Source organism: Semicossyphus pulcher, unplaced genomic scaffold (assembly GCF_022749685.1).
Source record: "Semicossyphus pulcher isolate SPU_LCO1_2020_fin unplaced genomic scaffold, fSemPul1.0.p SCAF_4, whole genome shotgun sequence".
NCBI lineage: Eukaryota > Metazoa > Chordata > Actinopteri > Labriformes > Labridae > Semicossyphus > Semicossyphus pulcher.
The window spans coordinates 29,027,969-29,041,755 of NW_027211715.1; the positions used below are offsets into that span (position 1 = coordinate 29,027,969).

Below are 13,787 nucleotides of genomic sequence, written 5' to 3' on the forward strand. Positions count from 1 at the left end.
TAACGATTATCTCGTTTCAATGGCTCCTGTCTTTGTCCTTGAAGTTGACATGTTGGAAGCAGGAAAGCTGGGCAAGCGTAAGAATGCGAGCGACGTTGACAAGGGCCAAATCGTGATGGCTAGACGACTGGGTCAGAGCATCTCCAAACCTGCAGCTTTTGTGGGGCGTTCCCATCTGCAGAGGTCAGTACTTACCAACAATCATCCAAGGAAGGAAAACCTGTGAATCGGCAACAGGCTCATGGATGGCCAAGGCTCATTGATGCACATGGGGAGTGAAGGCTGGCCCCTGTGGTCTGATCCAACAGAAGAGCTACTGTAGCTCAAATTGCTGAAAAAGTTCTGATAGAAAAGTGTCAGAACACAAAGAGCGTCACAGTTTGTTGTGTATGGGGCTACAATGGGCACGTGAGCATCAGAACGAGACCACGGAGCAATGGAAAAAGGCGGCGTGGTCGAATGAGTCATGTTGTTTTGCATCATGTTGATGGCTGTGTGTGTGTGTGTCACTAACCTGGGGAAGAAATGGCACCAGGATGCACATTGGGAAGAAGGCAAGCCAGCAGAGGCAATGTCTGTTCTGCTGGGAAACCTTGGGTCCTGCCATTCATGTGGATGTTACTTTAACAGGGCTGTTGGTAGCAAAGGGGGACCTACACAATTTTAGGCAGGTGGTCATAATGTTATTGCTGATAGATGTGTGCTACAAGGAATTAGATATTTCACACTGACTGGGATTACAATTAAAACGCTTAAACCTCAACACTCACATACTACTCAATATAAGGCCACATGTGGTTAGTGCATGTGTTTGTGCTGCTTTCTTTCTTTAGATTGACATCTGTTTCTTTGCGTGTTTACTGAATCACAGTTTGTGACAAGGGGAGGCCAGCAGCCACTTTTTAACCACGCTAAGTCTACAGTCATAGTTGCCACTCATTAGCTACATTTCCACAGCACAACCATTGTCAGCTCCAAAGATCAAAAGATGAGGAAGAAATCAGAATTGTGTTTCAGGGGAAAGTGTGTGTGGTATAATGAGTAAGGCCTTACTCGCCTTTATCCTTTCTCAATCGTGGAAACCAGGCTGCAATTACCCAGCATGGGGCCGACAAAAGGAGGAAAATGCATCACTCGTGTCTCTTAAAGTTTCATAGGAACATCAAAATCTTGATCATTAGTCCGACCGCTGCTCAAAAGATCAAATCACATTTTTACATCCCAACCCAGAAAATTATGTTTCATGACATCAATTATTGTGGTGAAGTTGTAAATGACCTGTGAAAGAAAGAAATATAGCTCCTCTGAATTTATATGTCCAACATTTACTGAAAGTTTAAACGTGAGCAAAGCTACATGAAACACAGACGGCAGTGGGTCTCTCTTTTGGAAAGTAGAAATCACACCTTTTTTTGGTTTTTGAGCACGTTTATAGATGATAGAATAGTCTAATAGACAGTCCATAGGTATTTAGAAATTATAGATATACATTAAAGAGTTATAAAATAGTGTTTGAAGTGGTGATGTGGCAAAAATGTCTATTAAACGTGACTGAACATTCACTTTATGTTACCTATTTGTTTAATATTAAATATACCAATCCAGTAAATTTATACGTCAAATTCAGTGATTACCTCCTAAAATTCGGCCAACTCTCTGCTCTGTGTGTGCCTGGGAAAATGGTGTTTGTGCACATCCTTTGCTCTGTAAATAGGACACAAACTTACGTACTCACTTACGACCTCTCCCTGCTACTCTCCCTCTTCCACGTTATCGCCCAAAAGGACACAAAGCTACAACCTGCTCACTATACATTATCCTGCTTATTACACGGCTATGTACTTAAGAAATCAACTATTTGACACAAAATATTGAAATGGAAATTATTTTATTTATTCAGAAGTGATTATATTTCCCTTTAAAAAAAAGTCTATTACACTCACAGTGAGAGCTGCGTCCATAGCAACGGTTAACTCTGTGGCCTTCTTATGAGCTAACTGAGCTGATATTACTCACATTAAAATGAGCTAAGCTAGCTGTTTTTACTCACATTAAATTAAGTTAAGCTAACTGTGTTTACTCACATTAAAATGAGCTAAGCTAGCTGTTATTACTCACATTAAAATGAGCTAAGCTAGCTGTTCTTAGTCACATTAAATTATGCTAAGCTAACTGTGTTTACTCACATTAAAATGAGCTAAGCTAGCTGTTATTACTCACATTAAAATGAGCTGAGCTAGCTGTTATTACTCACATCAAAATGAGCTGAGCTGGCTGTTATTACTCACATTAAATTATGCTAAGCTAACTGTGTTTACTCACATTAAAATGAGCTAAGCTAGCTTGTATTACTCACATTAAAATGAGCTGAGCTAGCTGTTGTTACTCACATTAAAATGAGCTAAGCTAGCTGTTGTTACTCACATTAAAATGAGCTAAGCTAGCTGTTGTTACTCCAGTAAAATGAGCTAACATAGATGTTTTTACTCACATTAAAATGAGCTAAGCTAGCTGTTGTTACTCACATTAAAATGAGCTAAAGTAGCTGTTATTACTCACATTAAAATGAGCTAAGCTAGCTGTTATTACTCACATTAAAATGAGCTAAGCTAGCTGTTATTACTCACATTAAAATGAGCTAACATAGCTGTTTTTACTCACATTAAAATAAGCCAAGCTAGTTCTTTTTACTTGCTTTAAATGGAAACATTTCCACTAATAGTAAAGTAAAACAAGGCGAAAGAACTGCAGCACCTGATTGAGGTTTTCTGTCTTGTCACTTTCTTTTCCATTCACCGTTTTTAAACACTACCGTATCCCGTACTGTGTCTCCTTTAATGTTTACTTCATGTGTCGTCTTCAGTTTTGTAGACGTCTCTGTCGTAGAGTAGTAAAGAAGTTTTTGCATCATTTAACCTTTATTGCTTCCTCGCCGCTGTTTTGTCTCTTTTCTTTTCCCCCTCTGTAAACAGACCGACGATAAAAATTTACCGGACTTCTTTCGGCGGACTGATATGATTACAGTTAGTCCTCCAGATTGTGTAGTTAGAGCCGAATCCCTCGCAGCGGTTTGCTATTCATAGCAACGGTCGGCTATGGAGAAATAGCCGACCGTTGCTATGAAGAGCAAACGGTTGAGAATGCTGTATTTAATCAATCAGAATCAAATATTTAACAAATGCTTCTTCCACTAATGCTAACACACCCTCTGGTATCAGACACTCTGGATTCTGCTATATTGCTTGTTATTGGTTAGTTGTAAGAGTCCATAAGCACTTAAGTATGGGCGTATTTGTTTGGCTTATGAGGTCAAGTATCTACAATCTTTCTCCAGAATCACACGCCCCGCCTTTAGTTGACAAATAACGTAGTCCAGCATGACGAAAGGCAAAGCCAGCAGCTGGAGGGAAGTGAAACTGCACTGATATCCAGATAACACATTTTATTTGAATGATATTTTAGATTTTGGAGGCGGGCATCTTTGTTTAATAACTGAGCTGTAGTGTTGTGGAAGTGAAGACAAAAATGACGATGATGATGCTTCATATGATGTAACCTCATTGTTCTGCCCATGTTAAAAACATAGGCCAACATGAGCTCAGCTGATGACGCCGTGTGCCCCCTTGGAGATTATTCAGTCCAACATCATCTCCGCCGGGCTGAGCCTTAAGACGCCCAAAGACTCAGTTCCGCCTCCTCCATCAATGCTCGGCTTGTTTGAGAGAAATAATCACTCCGGTAGCCAGCGGGCCTCTGGGGACGGACTGAACACTCCAACAGAAAGGGAGGGATCAACGCTGAATTTCCCCTCCGCCTGCTCATCAGTTATTCTTATGTAATTACAGATGTGGATGAGATGGGTGTGTCACAAGAGTTGCATCACTGTCACTGTTGTGTGTGATCATGCTGATGGCTACGAGAGGGTCCCACACCCTTTAGCTAATGGATCTCTTACATCATTGTGCTTCGGTGAGATTTAACATGTAAAATGCAACAAATAATAAAGATGTTTGGCCAGTTTTTGCTGCACATTTAATCGCGATAAGAATAAAAATGTGCAGGTTTTCAGGGAAATCAGTATATTTCTAACACAGAATGCTTTTCCCTCTCTTGTCCAGCAGATGGAGCTTTATATAACAAGTGTCTGCTTCAGCACTTGGTGGCCAGCCTCTCACCCTCCTTCCTTCTTGCCCATGGCTTCCTTATAACAGTGCGTATTAACCTGAGGTTGTAGACAGGGGGGTTGTAAAATAGCTGACATCAGTGTTCGGCAGCTCCCAGCGTGTTGTAATGGCCACTCTTGATGCTGTTAGCTCCTGGTTGCACAGCATTACGTAGTGCCTGATGAGGCTTTAATGCTGCTGTCTTTGTCGTATAAACACATTTGGGGTTCAGGGAATGAGGTAGTCTCTGGGTGATTTAATTGCAGGGGTGAACGTGTGTGTGAGGGTAATAGTTTTTACAGGTTTGGGCCTTGGGTGTTTAATTTCTCACAAGCATGACGAGATCTTTTCCTTCTCTGATAAAGGCTTTTGGACCCCGCCACTGTGCTCTGTCTGTACACTATAAAGGAATGCTACGGGTGACCGCAAGGACTGCTCACATAACATACAGGTGCCATTACATAACCAAATGAGCTGCATTGTGTGAACAAGACAAATGACAGTCCGATTGCACGACTCTTTCCAAACTCTGCAGAACCGGGATATTTTCTTCTTAAGGCAGCGGCAGAAAGGGAAAGAGCAGCAACAAGGCTCCCTCAAAGTGTTTGGACTGTAAATCAGGGCTGCATGGGGCAGCCTCACATCTTTGTGATTAGGCAAACCTCAGGAGCCTTTCATGTGAGCAATCTGTAAAACCTCAGTGGGCACATCCTGTGTGGTATGCAGCTCAATCAAAGGCAATGTGTCCTGCTCAACCTCTTATTAAACACACTCGATTAAGACTTATTTCCAGCAGCTATGCAGGAATGTGGAGCAGGAGTGCCATGTCTCTCCAGACAGTCGGGCCTTTATGGATGTTTGTGAGCAGATAAAATGCCTTGTGTGGACACAACTGAGCACTCAGGAGTGTTTGTGTATATTTGGAAAATCTTCCCAGCTAAAGTGAACATGTTGCTCTGAAATATTTTCCAACATCTGCCGCCCATCAGGATGTCTGCTTTCTGAGCCACTGCTGCATTCCTGAGCCGCTCCCTCTACCTGGATCAAAAAAGAAACCCTTCCCTGTCGTTGCCCCTGAGCTCTGCTCTGCTTACCCCAGTTCAGACTGTACTGTAGGTATTTGCACCAGCTGCAAGAATCTGCCATCAGACTGGTGTCTCGAAGAGAGAAATAAAACTTCCTTCTCAGACTATTTATTTTGTACTTCGAGTGGTGTCAAGTAGTGTTTGTGACAGCAGCAGCAGCAGCAGCAGCAGCAGCAGCAGCACACTTTCAGCAGCTGGAAAACTGAATCTGAAGTTTCTATGACCACAGAAGAAACTATGTTACCCCTGTTTCCTGTCCTTCTACCTCATAATAGTAATTCTTAATGCTTGTTAAAGTGAAACCTGGAAGGCAGACTTAATCCCTCCCTACTTTGCAGGGCTGTTTACAACTGTTTAGCAGACCCCTGCAGTTTAAGAGCCGACAGAGGCCAATGCAACTAATTCACTCTTAAAGGCAACTGCTAATGAATTAGGTCAATTTGGTAGTGCTATGCCAGCGTGTGAAAAAAAAGCTTCCCCGGGAATGCATTCTTTGTATACAGCCCATTGTATACAATAATAGTCATTGTCCTTCTTGCATGGTGTCTAATCCCAGCCCATTCAGCGCAGCACTTAAGATTCTTGGCATGCTCCCATACTCATTGCTACTCGTGGACTTAATCTTTCCCCCCCCTCCTCTCTCAGAATCAGTCAAGTGTATGGCTTAGCCAGATCAAATGAAAGAAAGCTAGCCTGCTGCAGAATGGCATTCTAACGCACAGAAAGTCAGGAGAGAGAGCCTGCGAGGGTGTGTTATATAAGAAGGGACTGACCCTGCTCGGTGTCTGTCTGAGAATCTGTCGGGTCTACAGAATGATATAACAGGGGGATTTTCTCTGGGAACAGTGGCTTTAAACATCCTCCCCCAGCCTCCGGTGCGTATGAGCATTGTCCTTTGTGCTGTCCTCCGGCGCAGAACGAAAAAGACTGAAGCCAGGCGGTGTCATATTTCATAAATAAATCAGTTTTATTTGTAGCATATAAAATTAAATCATTTTACAATTTATTCCAGTATGACACATAATATCCAAATAAAGTAGCTACATTTTTCGATAAATAATATTAATAACAATAATAATAAAAACATTCATTCATCCTTTGACATGTTTCGCTTTGTCTTTTTTTCATGAAAGGAGTTCAATAGCTGCCACAAAACATGAACAATAATGCCCACGTCAGGAAGGAATGAAACCGCACACTTGTTAAACAAGTCGAGGGGTTACATTTCGGTGTCTTGTTCTTAAGATACAGGATGGTATGCTAATTGAAGTTGCGCATGTGCATATCTACATATACACACACAAGTCTACAGTCTGTGTCATGTCTGATGTAAAGGATCAAAATATACACAGTGAATTGATATCAGAGACTAACATAAATGTACAAATATTAATTACATCTTGCTCCATAACGAAGCTACTTCGGATGCTCCATTAATACGAAGCAGTTCATAGTTAAGAATGCTGATGTAGTCACAGCAAACAGTGCACTTCATTAAGTCCTCATGATGTAAGCCCACAATTCCTTGGGAATCTAGTTACAACAAGAAGCTGGTAGTTGATTGGTAGTCTATTTACACCCCTGCATTCATCTGGACCGCCATTGGCCGCCAGTACTGCTGATGATGTCTTCCTCTTGCCGAAGGGTTTTGGATGCTCTTCACCAATCAGTCTCTGAACTTGTGGATGTCGTTGGAGAGGCGGTAGAAGGGGTAGGATGCTTCGTTGGCGTGGGGGCAGTTGTAGGTGCACTTGCAGGACTCGATCATCATGATGTTCTTGTTGAAGGTCTCGCCGTCCTCGCAGCGGAACTTGACGCGGATGGTTCTGGTGTCGTGGGGGCTGCAGCAGCGGCCGTCCACGCAGGCTCCGCAGTACTTGGGCCTGTACTTCTTCAGGCTGGAGCAGCCGGCGTAGGTGAACTTCACTGGCTGGCTGGACTTCTTGGTTCGGCTGCACTTCTTTCCTTTCTGCAGAGGAACAAAAAACAAGGAGATGGCGATTAGTCGTGCACTCAGACCCAGAAGAGGCGATGCATTTTCAGTATCATGCATGCTTCCATCACTTCAGTGGTGGTGGCTCAGGCTTACCTTAAGACTGGAGTAAGGTGACTGGGTGCATGGCCGCACTTCACAGATCCTTGTCTCCTTGACCAGCTTGCACTCACTGTTGTTGTTGGTGACTCTGGTGGAGATTCCTGTCCCACAGCTCTTGGAGCACTGGGACCAGGGTGTGGTTTGGACGATGCACTTCTGGCTGTCAAACATGTGGACTTCAGGTTGGGGTCTGAATGCTGTGATTGAAAGAAGAAAGGGAAGACATCAGCATCTTAGAATCTTACATATTATAACTTCTTCTGTGAATAAATCCAGAAAAAACATTTCCACAATGAGAGAAGACTTTCTTACCTGGTAGAGACTTGAGTCCTCCCTTGACGATGGCAATGAGCTCGTTCCTGTTGGTGAGGTCTCTTTCTGACTCATCAGTCAGCATGTCTTTGCCAAAGATCTTCTTCAGGATGTCTGACTGCTTGCCATCATCACACACCCACTCTTCGCAACACTGGCCTGCTACCTTGACCAGTCTTGGGTTGGCACAGCCCAGGTTGGGCAGAGAGAGCTCCTGGGGGCACAGTGGGACGCAGCCCACTGCCCCATCGATGCATGTGCACTGGTGTTTACAGTTGGGCTGGAAGCTCTCTCCGTTCTGGTAGATCCTGCTGTTGTACTCGCAGGGTCGGCCCTCTGACTTGGCTGCAAGGGGAGAAAAAAACAGGAGGAAAGGAATGTTATTCTTTCCTGCTCTGCTCGGATAAGTCTGCTGAAGACATCACATGGCTGCCAGGTAAGGATCAGTTAAACTGAGAAATTCTTGAGGCTGCCTGAGGAGTCTTTTTCCCTCCACAGAGGGCTGTCTGTACTGTGAGTTTAGTCTAACTTTCCTTCTATCTGCATTCCACAGTGCTGAAATCACACAGCTTCCCATACTCCTGAATCAAACCCCTTATTTTCAAACCTCAGACTAGTCAAAAGCCTGCTCATCTCAAACTGGATGGTTGATAATCCTGAATGAACCCCCCTTATTTTAACAAGGACTTATTGAAAATCATGCACATCTGCAGCTGTTTGGTCTCTCTACATACCTCGGCAGATGCCACGAGTAGTAGCAGCAGCAAAGCTGGCCCCAAAGTTACACTCCAGCCCTTTGGTGTGGTCACAAGGCTCGGTCAGGCTGCAGTCCTCGTTCAGCTGCCTGGCGCACACTTTGTAGCAGCCGCAGCCGTCCAGGACGACGCTCACGCCGGGTGCGCACTTGGGCATCTCCAGTGGACTCTCACACACGGAGGGGCAGGAGGAGGAGGAGAGGACCTGTACAACCAGCAACAAAATCTTCTATTAAAGACTGAAATGTTTAAGTCATGCCACACAGAATATCCCCCTATAAACTGTAGAAAATCTCTCAGCAAGAACAGAAACGTTCCCCTGGATTAAACGTTTCTCGTTCACGCAGAAAAAGAGAAAGAACTCACCAAGTTAAGGCTTCCAAGGAAGGTAACGACAACAGTAAGCATCAGCATCTTGGATTAGTTTTCTTCTGCGTGTTCAAGAGGAATCCTGTTCTCGGTTGTATAAAAAGTAGGTAAAGTTTTTCTTCGGAGGAGTCCTTAGGTATTCCCTCGCTCAGTCGATGTGTTTGCTGGTAGTCTCTGCTGTTAGAGGCTCCTTTAGAGAAGTTGAAGCTCACGGTAAAGCGGTTGCAGTCTGCTGAGGTCTGGCCACCTCCGCTCTTTTATACCGTAGTGGGAAGCTGACGTCGTTCCTGGGCTGCCTGCTGAACTGTTCCCAAACTATGCCAGGAATGTTTCTCGGCGCATTTTCCATCCAAGACCTAAGCTCCACCCTGTCTAAACCTTTCTCTTTTTTTCTCTCTCAAATGGATTTTTCCCCCCTGGATCCCATCTGAACACACTTTTCCGTCTCACATTTTTCCCTTCTTGTTTATCCCCCCTTTCATTTTCTTCCTCTGCTCGCTTCTCACATCTATCAACTCAGGTCGAAAACGGCACTTCTTCTCTGTTTGAATAGTTGAGTTTAGGTGCTTTACTGTCACTTTTCCCCTAGTTGAGATCACCCAGGGGTGTTTTCCTCCATCTTTTCACTTTACTCACAAATGACTGATATGAGATCATTTTTATTTTTGGTTTTCGTGACGTGTTGTGTGTTTCAGAACAGCTTCCCTCTGTAATTTTCTTTGAAAGAATGCCAGAGAATATTCTAAAGTAATATCACAGGGCGTAAAATAACCCCAAAATGATTGTAAAGTTAATATTAAGTTATTATAGTATCAGTTGTACAGTTTCCCCGTAGACTACGAGTCATTTTTGTGTGCGTAAAGCTGTTGCTGATTAAAGCACTTTGTTAAATACACTTCTATAGCATGTTGCAGTGGCCACGTTTAAAATAGGTGTCTGTGAGCCTAAAGGTGTGGGCAGAAATACGTTTAACACCGTCTATTTCTGGCTCTCCAGCGCCTTTATTCAGAGGAGCTAAGCGTTTCCAGATGCGCACCAGAGCTCAGACGTAACAATATTGCCATATTTGGTATGGCAGTAGCCTACATTATTAACATATTTCTCTTCCTTTGGCCAGCAGACCACAAAGCATTCCTGACAGCTTAAAGCCTTGTTAAAAATGTTCTTCATGCAGGGAAATTCCTCTGCTTTCATTCCTTGTGGCAATTTGACTTTTTCACGCAATCTGTCCATCACGTTTGGAGGGGGGAAGTGGGTCCCGTTGTAGGTAAAGTGATCCAATTTTCCACGAGATGTTGTGATGTTGGTGGGGGGAGACAAACACTTGCTCTTTGTCTCGACTTCTTTTCTCTCTCTTTTTTTTTTTCACATCAGGGGTCTCAATAAGTCCCCTCCACTGAAGTTTTGAAATGATCCCGATTGATGAAAACTTTCACCAGATGGAAACGAAGTGCGTAAAGACGCAACATAAAAACTATATTATCGCCACGAAGATGCCAAAGGAGACGAGGGCAGAGTGTTTATTTGTGTTTTATAGCGATCGGACACTTCACTTCTCTCTCCCCTGTAGCCTCCTGTGTAGTTTTAATATGACGATACACTGAGACAGCAGCACAGAGCAGGACGGCTGGAGAACCTCTCCGGTGAGTTTGTACCTCTTTTCTTCTTCTTTAGTTGACTTTGATGAGTTACGAATTCGCTTCTACCTGCAGAACCATGGATAATAATCGTATCCTATTATATTAACATTAACTACAGCGGAGAAAATTGTTCATAAAAGTCATATCCCTTCACTAAAAGAAGGTTAATAACTCCGGAAAGTGATTTTTGCGAGTCGTTCCGTACCCGATGTGGACACGCTTTAACACGGAATCTTTTTAAACCTTAAAGTAGACTGTAGGTGTCTCCACACTGACTCACCTTAGGTTGTTGATGTTTTTTAATTTAAGTAAAGAGCATGTGTCAGGAATCCGAGCGTATTTAAAATATAATATTGATATGATAACATTATGAACAGATCCGTGTAGTCTGTGTCTGTGGAAAGTATGCAGACTGGGGGTGTGAGCAGCCTCTTTAGACAGTGGGTGTGTCTGTGAGAGCACATGTGCAGAGCTTTTCTTTGTGTATGTCCAAGCCATGTTATGCTAATGTGTGTGTCTATTTGCCATATTTAAGTATTTTAAAGGGACAGTCCATAGATTTTACACATCAATATACGTTTCTTATTGCAGCATGTGAAGCTGTAAGTTGCATTCAATGTCTCTGGAGGATGCATGAAAGAAATCCCCCATAATGTCTTTCAATAGGTTTTAAAGCAGTGCATTTACCAGGCAACAACATCCCCCTGTTGCATTATGGGAAACGTTGCATCCTGTATATCTGAATCTTGACGTCAGGACATCCTCACTTTGTGCAGGTGCAACACTAAATACATGAAATACTCCTTTACACCTCTGCTTGCACATCACGTCTTATGTCACACTGCCTTTGCTATGTTGACCCTATGTCCCTTAAGTGTGTATGTGCATACCATATGTTGGTCTATGTGTTTATGACCGCATGTGTGCATCCGCCCATGTGTTCCAGCTATAGGAAACAGTGTTGTCATTGTACGTCAGTGGAGAATAACATACAGTCCTGAATTACGCATTCACTTCAGGAAATAGTCCAAAAACTGGACATGCGTCTGTTTTGTAATTGCCCGGGCATAATAGTTTCCACTGAGGCTGTCTGAGACAGATTACACACATGAACACTATGTATACACACTCCTTTAACCCCTTTTAAATAAGGAGGGGGTCGTTCTCCTTTCCTGAGATTACGGTTGGATTGTGCTCACAGCTCAGTAGCGTTGGTTGTCTGAGCCTCCAGCTGGGAGGCTGAAGCAATTTCACTGTTCACCAAATGTTTGAAGGATTCTGTTGTATTGTAGCTTGATGTAATGGAAACCCATTGTCAGACCCACCAGGAGCACTCGCAGATGAAGTGAAAGCGGCCCTCAGAATCGTCTTCAGGAAGTCTGCAGCCATTTATGTCCAAGTGACAGATGGGACAGAACAGGACAGGCCGGCGTGTTTAAACAACCGATTCCATTGTAGTATATTCAAGATAAATGTCATAACTGGTATGCAGTGTGTACTAGCAACACTTCCTTTGTCTGTCAGCTCATGGAGCAGCAGGAAGTCAGCTGAGTTATGGGTCGTTCTGGTGTGAACCGGGGCAGAGATGAGGCCAGCGATGAAAGCACTGAGTTTGGAAGAACAGTAGATCCGAGCCGGTGCAGGAAGGAAGACGTCTCTAAATCAACGAATCACATGAAATTCATCAGATTTGTTTATGTAACTTTAGTCAGTCAGTTTTGCTGATTATTTAAAAGAGAAAAAAGGTGCAGTCGAAGTGTCTCGCCATTTTGTCTCTGTTATCTTGACTTAATTAAATGAGAAGGCCCTGAGAGAGGATCGCTGTTTCATAATCTTGTTACCACACAATTCCTCCACATCCTGGATTGTATAATTTTTTCCCTGGAGATTATTTTGGGACAGTTTATCCTTAAAGCTGCAGAGTGCACATTTTTCCTTGAAACTGTTCCAAACAATTATGAAATATTCTGCTATCCAGTCACCTCTGTGTGTGTGCACACAGCCAATGCACAGCTATAGCTGCGTATTCTGCAGCATAACATCGAAACGCTATCTTCAATGATGTGTTTATTTTGTGTAAAAGTGAGAGGGACAGTTCTCCCTCTCTGACACAGTTTAATCAATCTGTGTAGCTCAGCGCCTTCCAGGAGTTATTGAGTGATGAAGGGTCGTAATGAGCTTGTTATGTTTGTCCCATCCCTCCAAACCTGCACTGTCTAGTGTCAGACACTTCCTGTTTACATACACTGCTCACAAGGATGGAGATGTTTTTATAGTTTCTTACTGTCAGCACATCCCATGAAAAGAAAATAATCAAAGTGTTAGCCCATCTCTCAACTACTTGATTTCCCCTGTCTGGGGCTCTCATGCCAAAGTCCATTAATTCCTACTTAAAGTGCTAATATGGAAGATTTCAGTTTTGTTGTCTTTGGCAGCACCTGTGGCGATAAACGGTAATTGCGGGAGCACACTTCCCACATATCAAAACAGGGATTTTCCTCGCTTACTGTCTACATTACTTGCAGAGAGCGGAAAAGCAGCCGCTTAGCTCCGCCTACCCTCTCTGACAGACCAACCACTGCTGGGTGATGGAAAACGCGTCACTAACTGGGCGCCGCTTGTGATTTTTTCAGCGAAAGTCGCCACCGACACTCAGTCTGTTATACTGCAAATGCAAAGGCTTTCATCAGTGGGCCATAGGCTCAATCACCATTGTGTTACCTCATCCGGCGATAGATAGAGACTTAACAGGCATTTATTTAAATGAAAATGTTCGAGACTTTAAATAAAAAATAAAGTGTAGCTTTTGTTTAACAGTGAAAAGCATTTCCCAAAGCAGCCACACACATAGTCAGATACACCTGAAAGCAGTCGAATGACCCTCGTCTACTGAGGAATAATTCATATTTTGCCTTGCAGAAAGTGGGCAGTGCCACGCGTGTGGGATCAAGCACACCGGCTTCTTTGCTTTTGGTCGAGGCTGCAACTTTGCTGAACAAAGTTTTCCAGAAGCAAATGTTTTATTTGCCACTTTGCTCACATGGAATAGAAGTAAACGTGAGGATAATATTCACCAATGTTCATTTTGTGCATGTGTATTCACTTCCTAAAGAGGGCATTTGTTTGGAACTATTTTTAGAGGCGGATTTATACACTTGTCATGCACTGCTGAGTGCTAATGTAGGCCTGACAGTGTACATCGGAATTGATGTTAATTAGAACCTACCTCGGGCGCTGGTTTGGCTCAGTTGGTGGGGCGGGCGCCCCACGTGCGGAGGCTGTCGTCCTCGTCGCACTGATCGCGGGTTCGACTCTCGATCTGGTGATCATTTGGTGCGTGTCACTACCCACTCTCTACTCCCAACATT

The 13,787-nt window shown here is 43.5% G+C and overlaps 1 protein-coding gene across 1 annotated transcript; it reads right to left on the minus strand.

The window, feature by feature from the left end:
* Positions 1–6,191: 6,191 nt before the first annotated feature.
* ccn1 (cellular communication network factor 1) lies at positions 6,192–8,995 on the minus strand. The gene is made up of 5 exons (XM_069680268.1): positions 8,777–8,995; positions 8,390–8,615; positions 7,656–8,000; positions 7,338–7,540; positions 6,192–7,217 (listed from the first exon to the last, which is right to left on the minus strand). Exons 1-5 carry the CDS (start codon positions 8,822–8,824, stop codon positions 6,915–6,917), a joined length of 1,125 nt encoding a protein of 374 aa, XP_069536369.1. The 5' UTR covers positions 8,825–8,995; the 3' UTR covers positions 6,192–6,914.
* Positions 8,996–13,787: the final 4,792 nt, after the last annotated feature.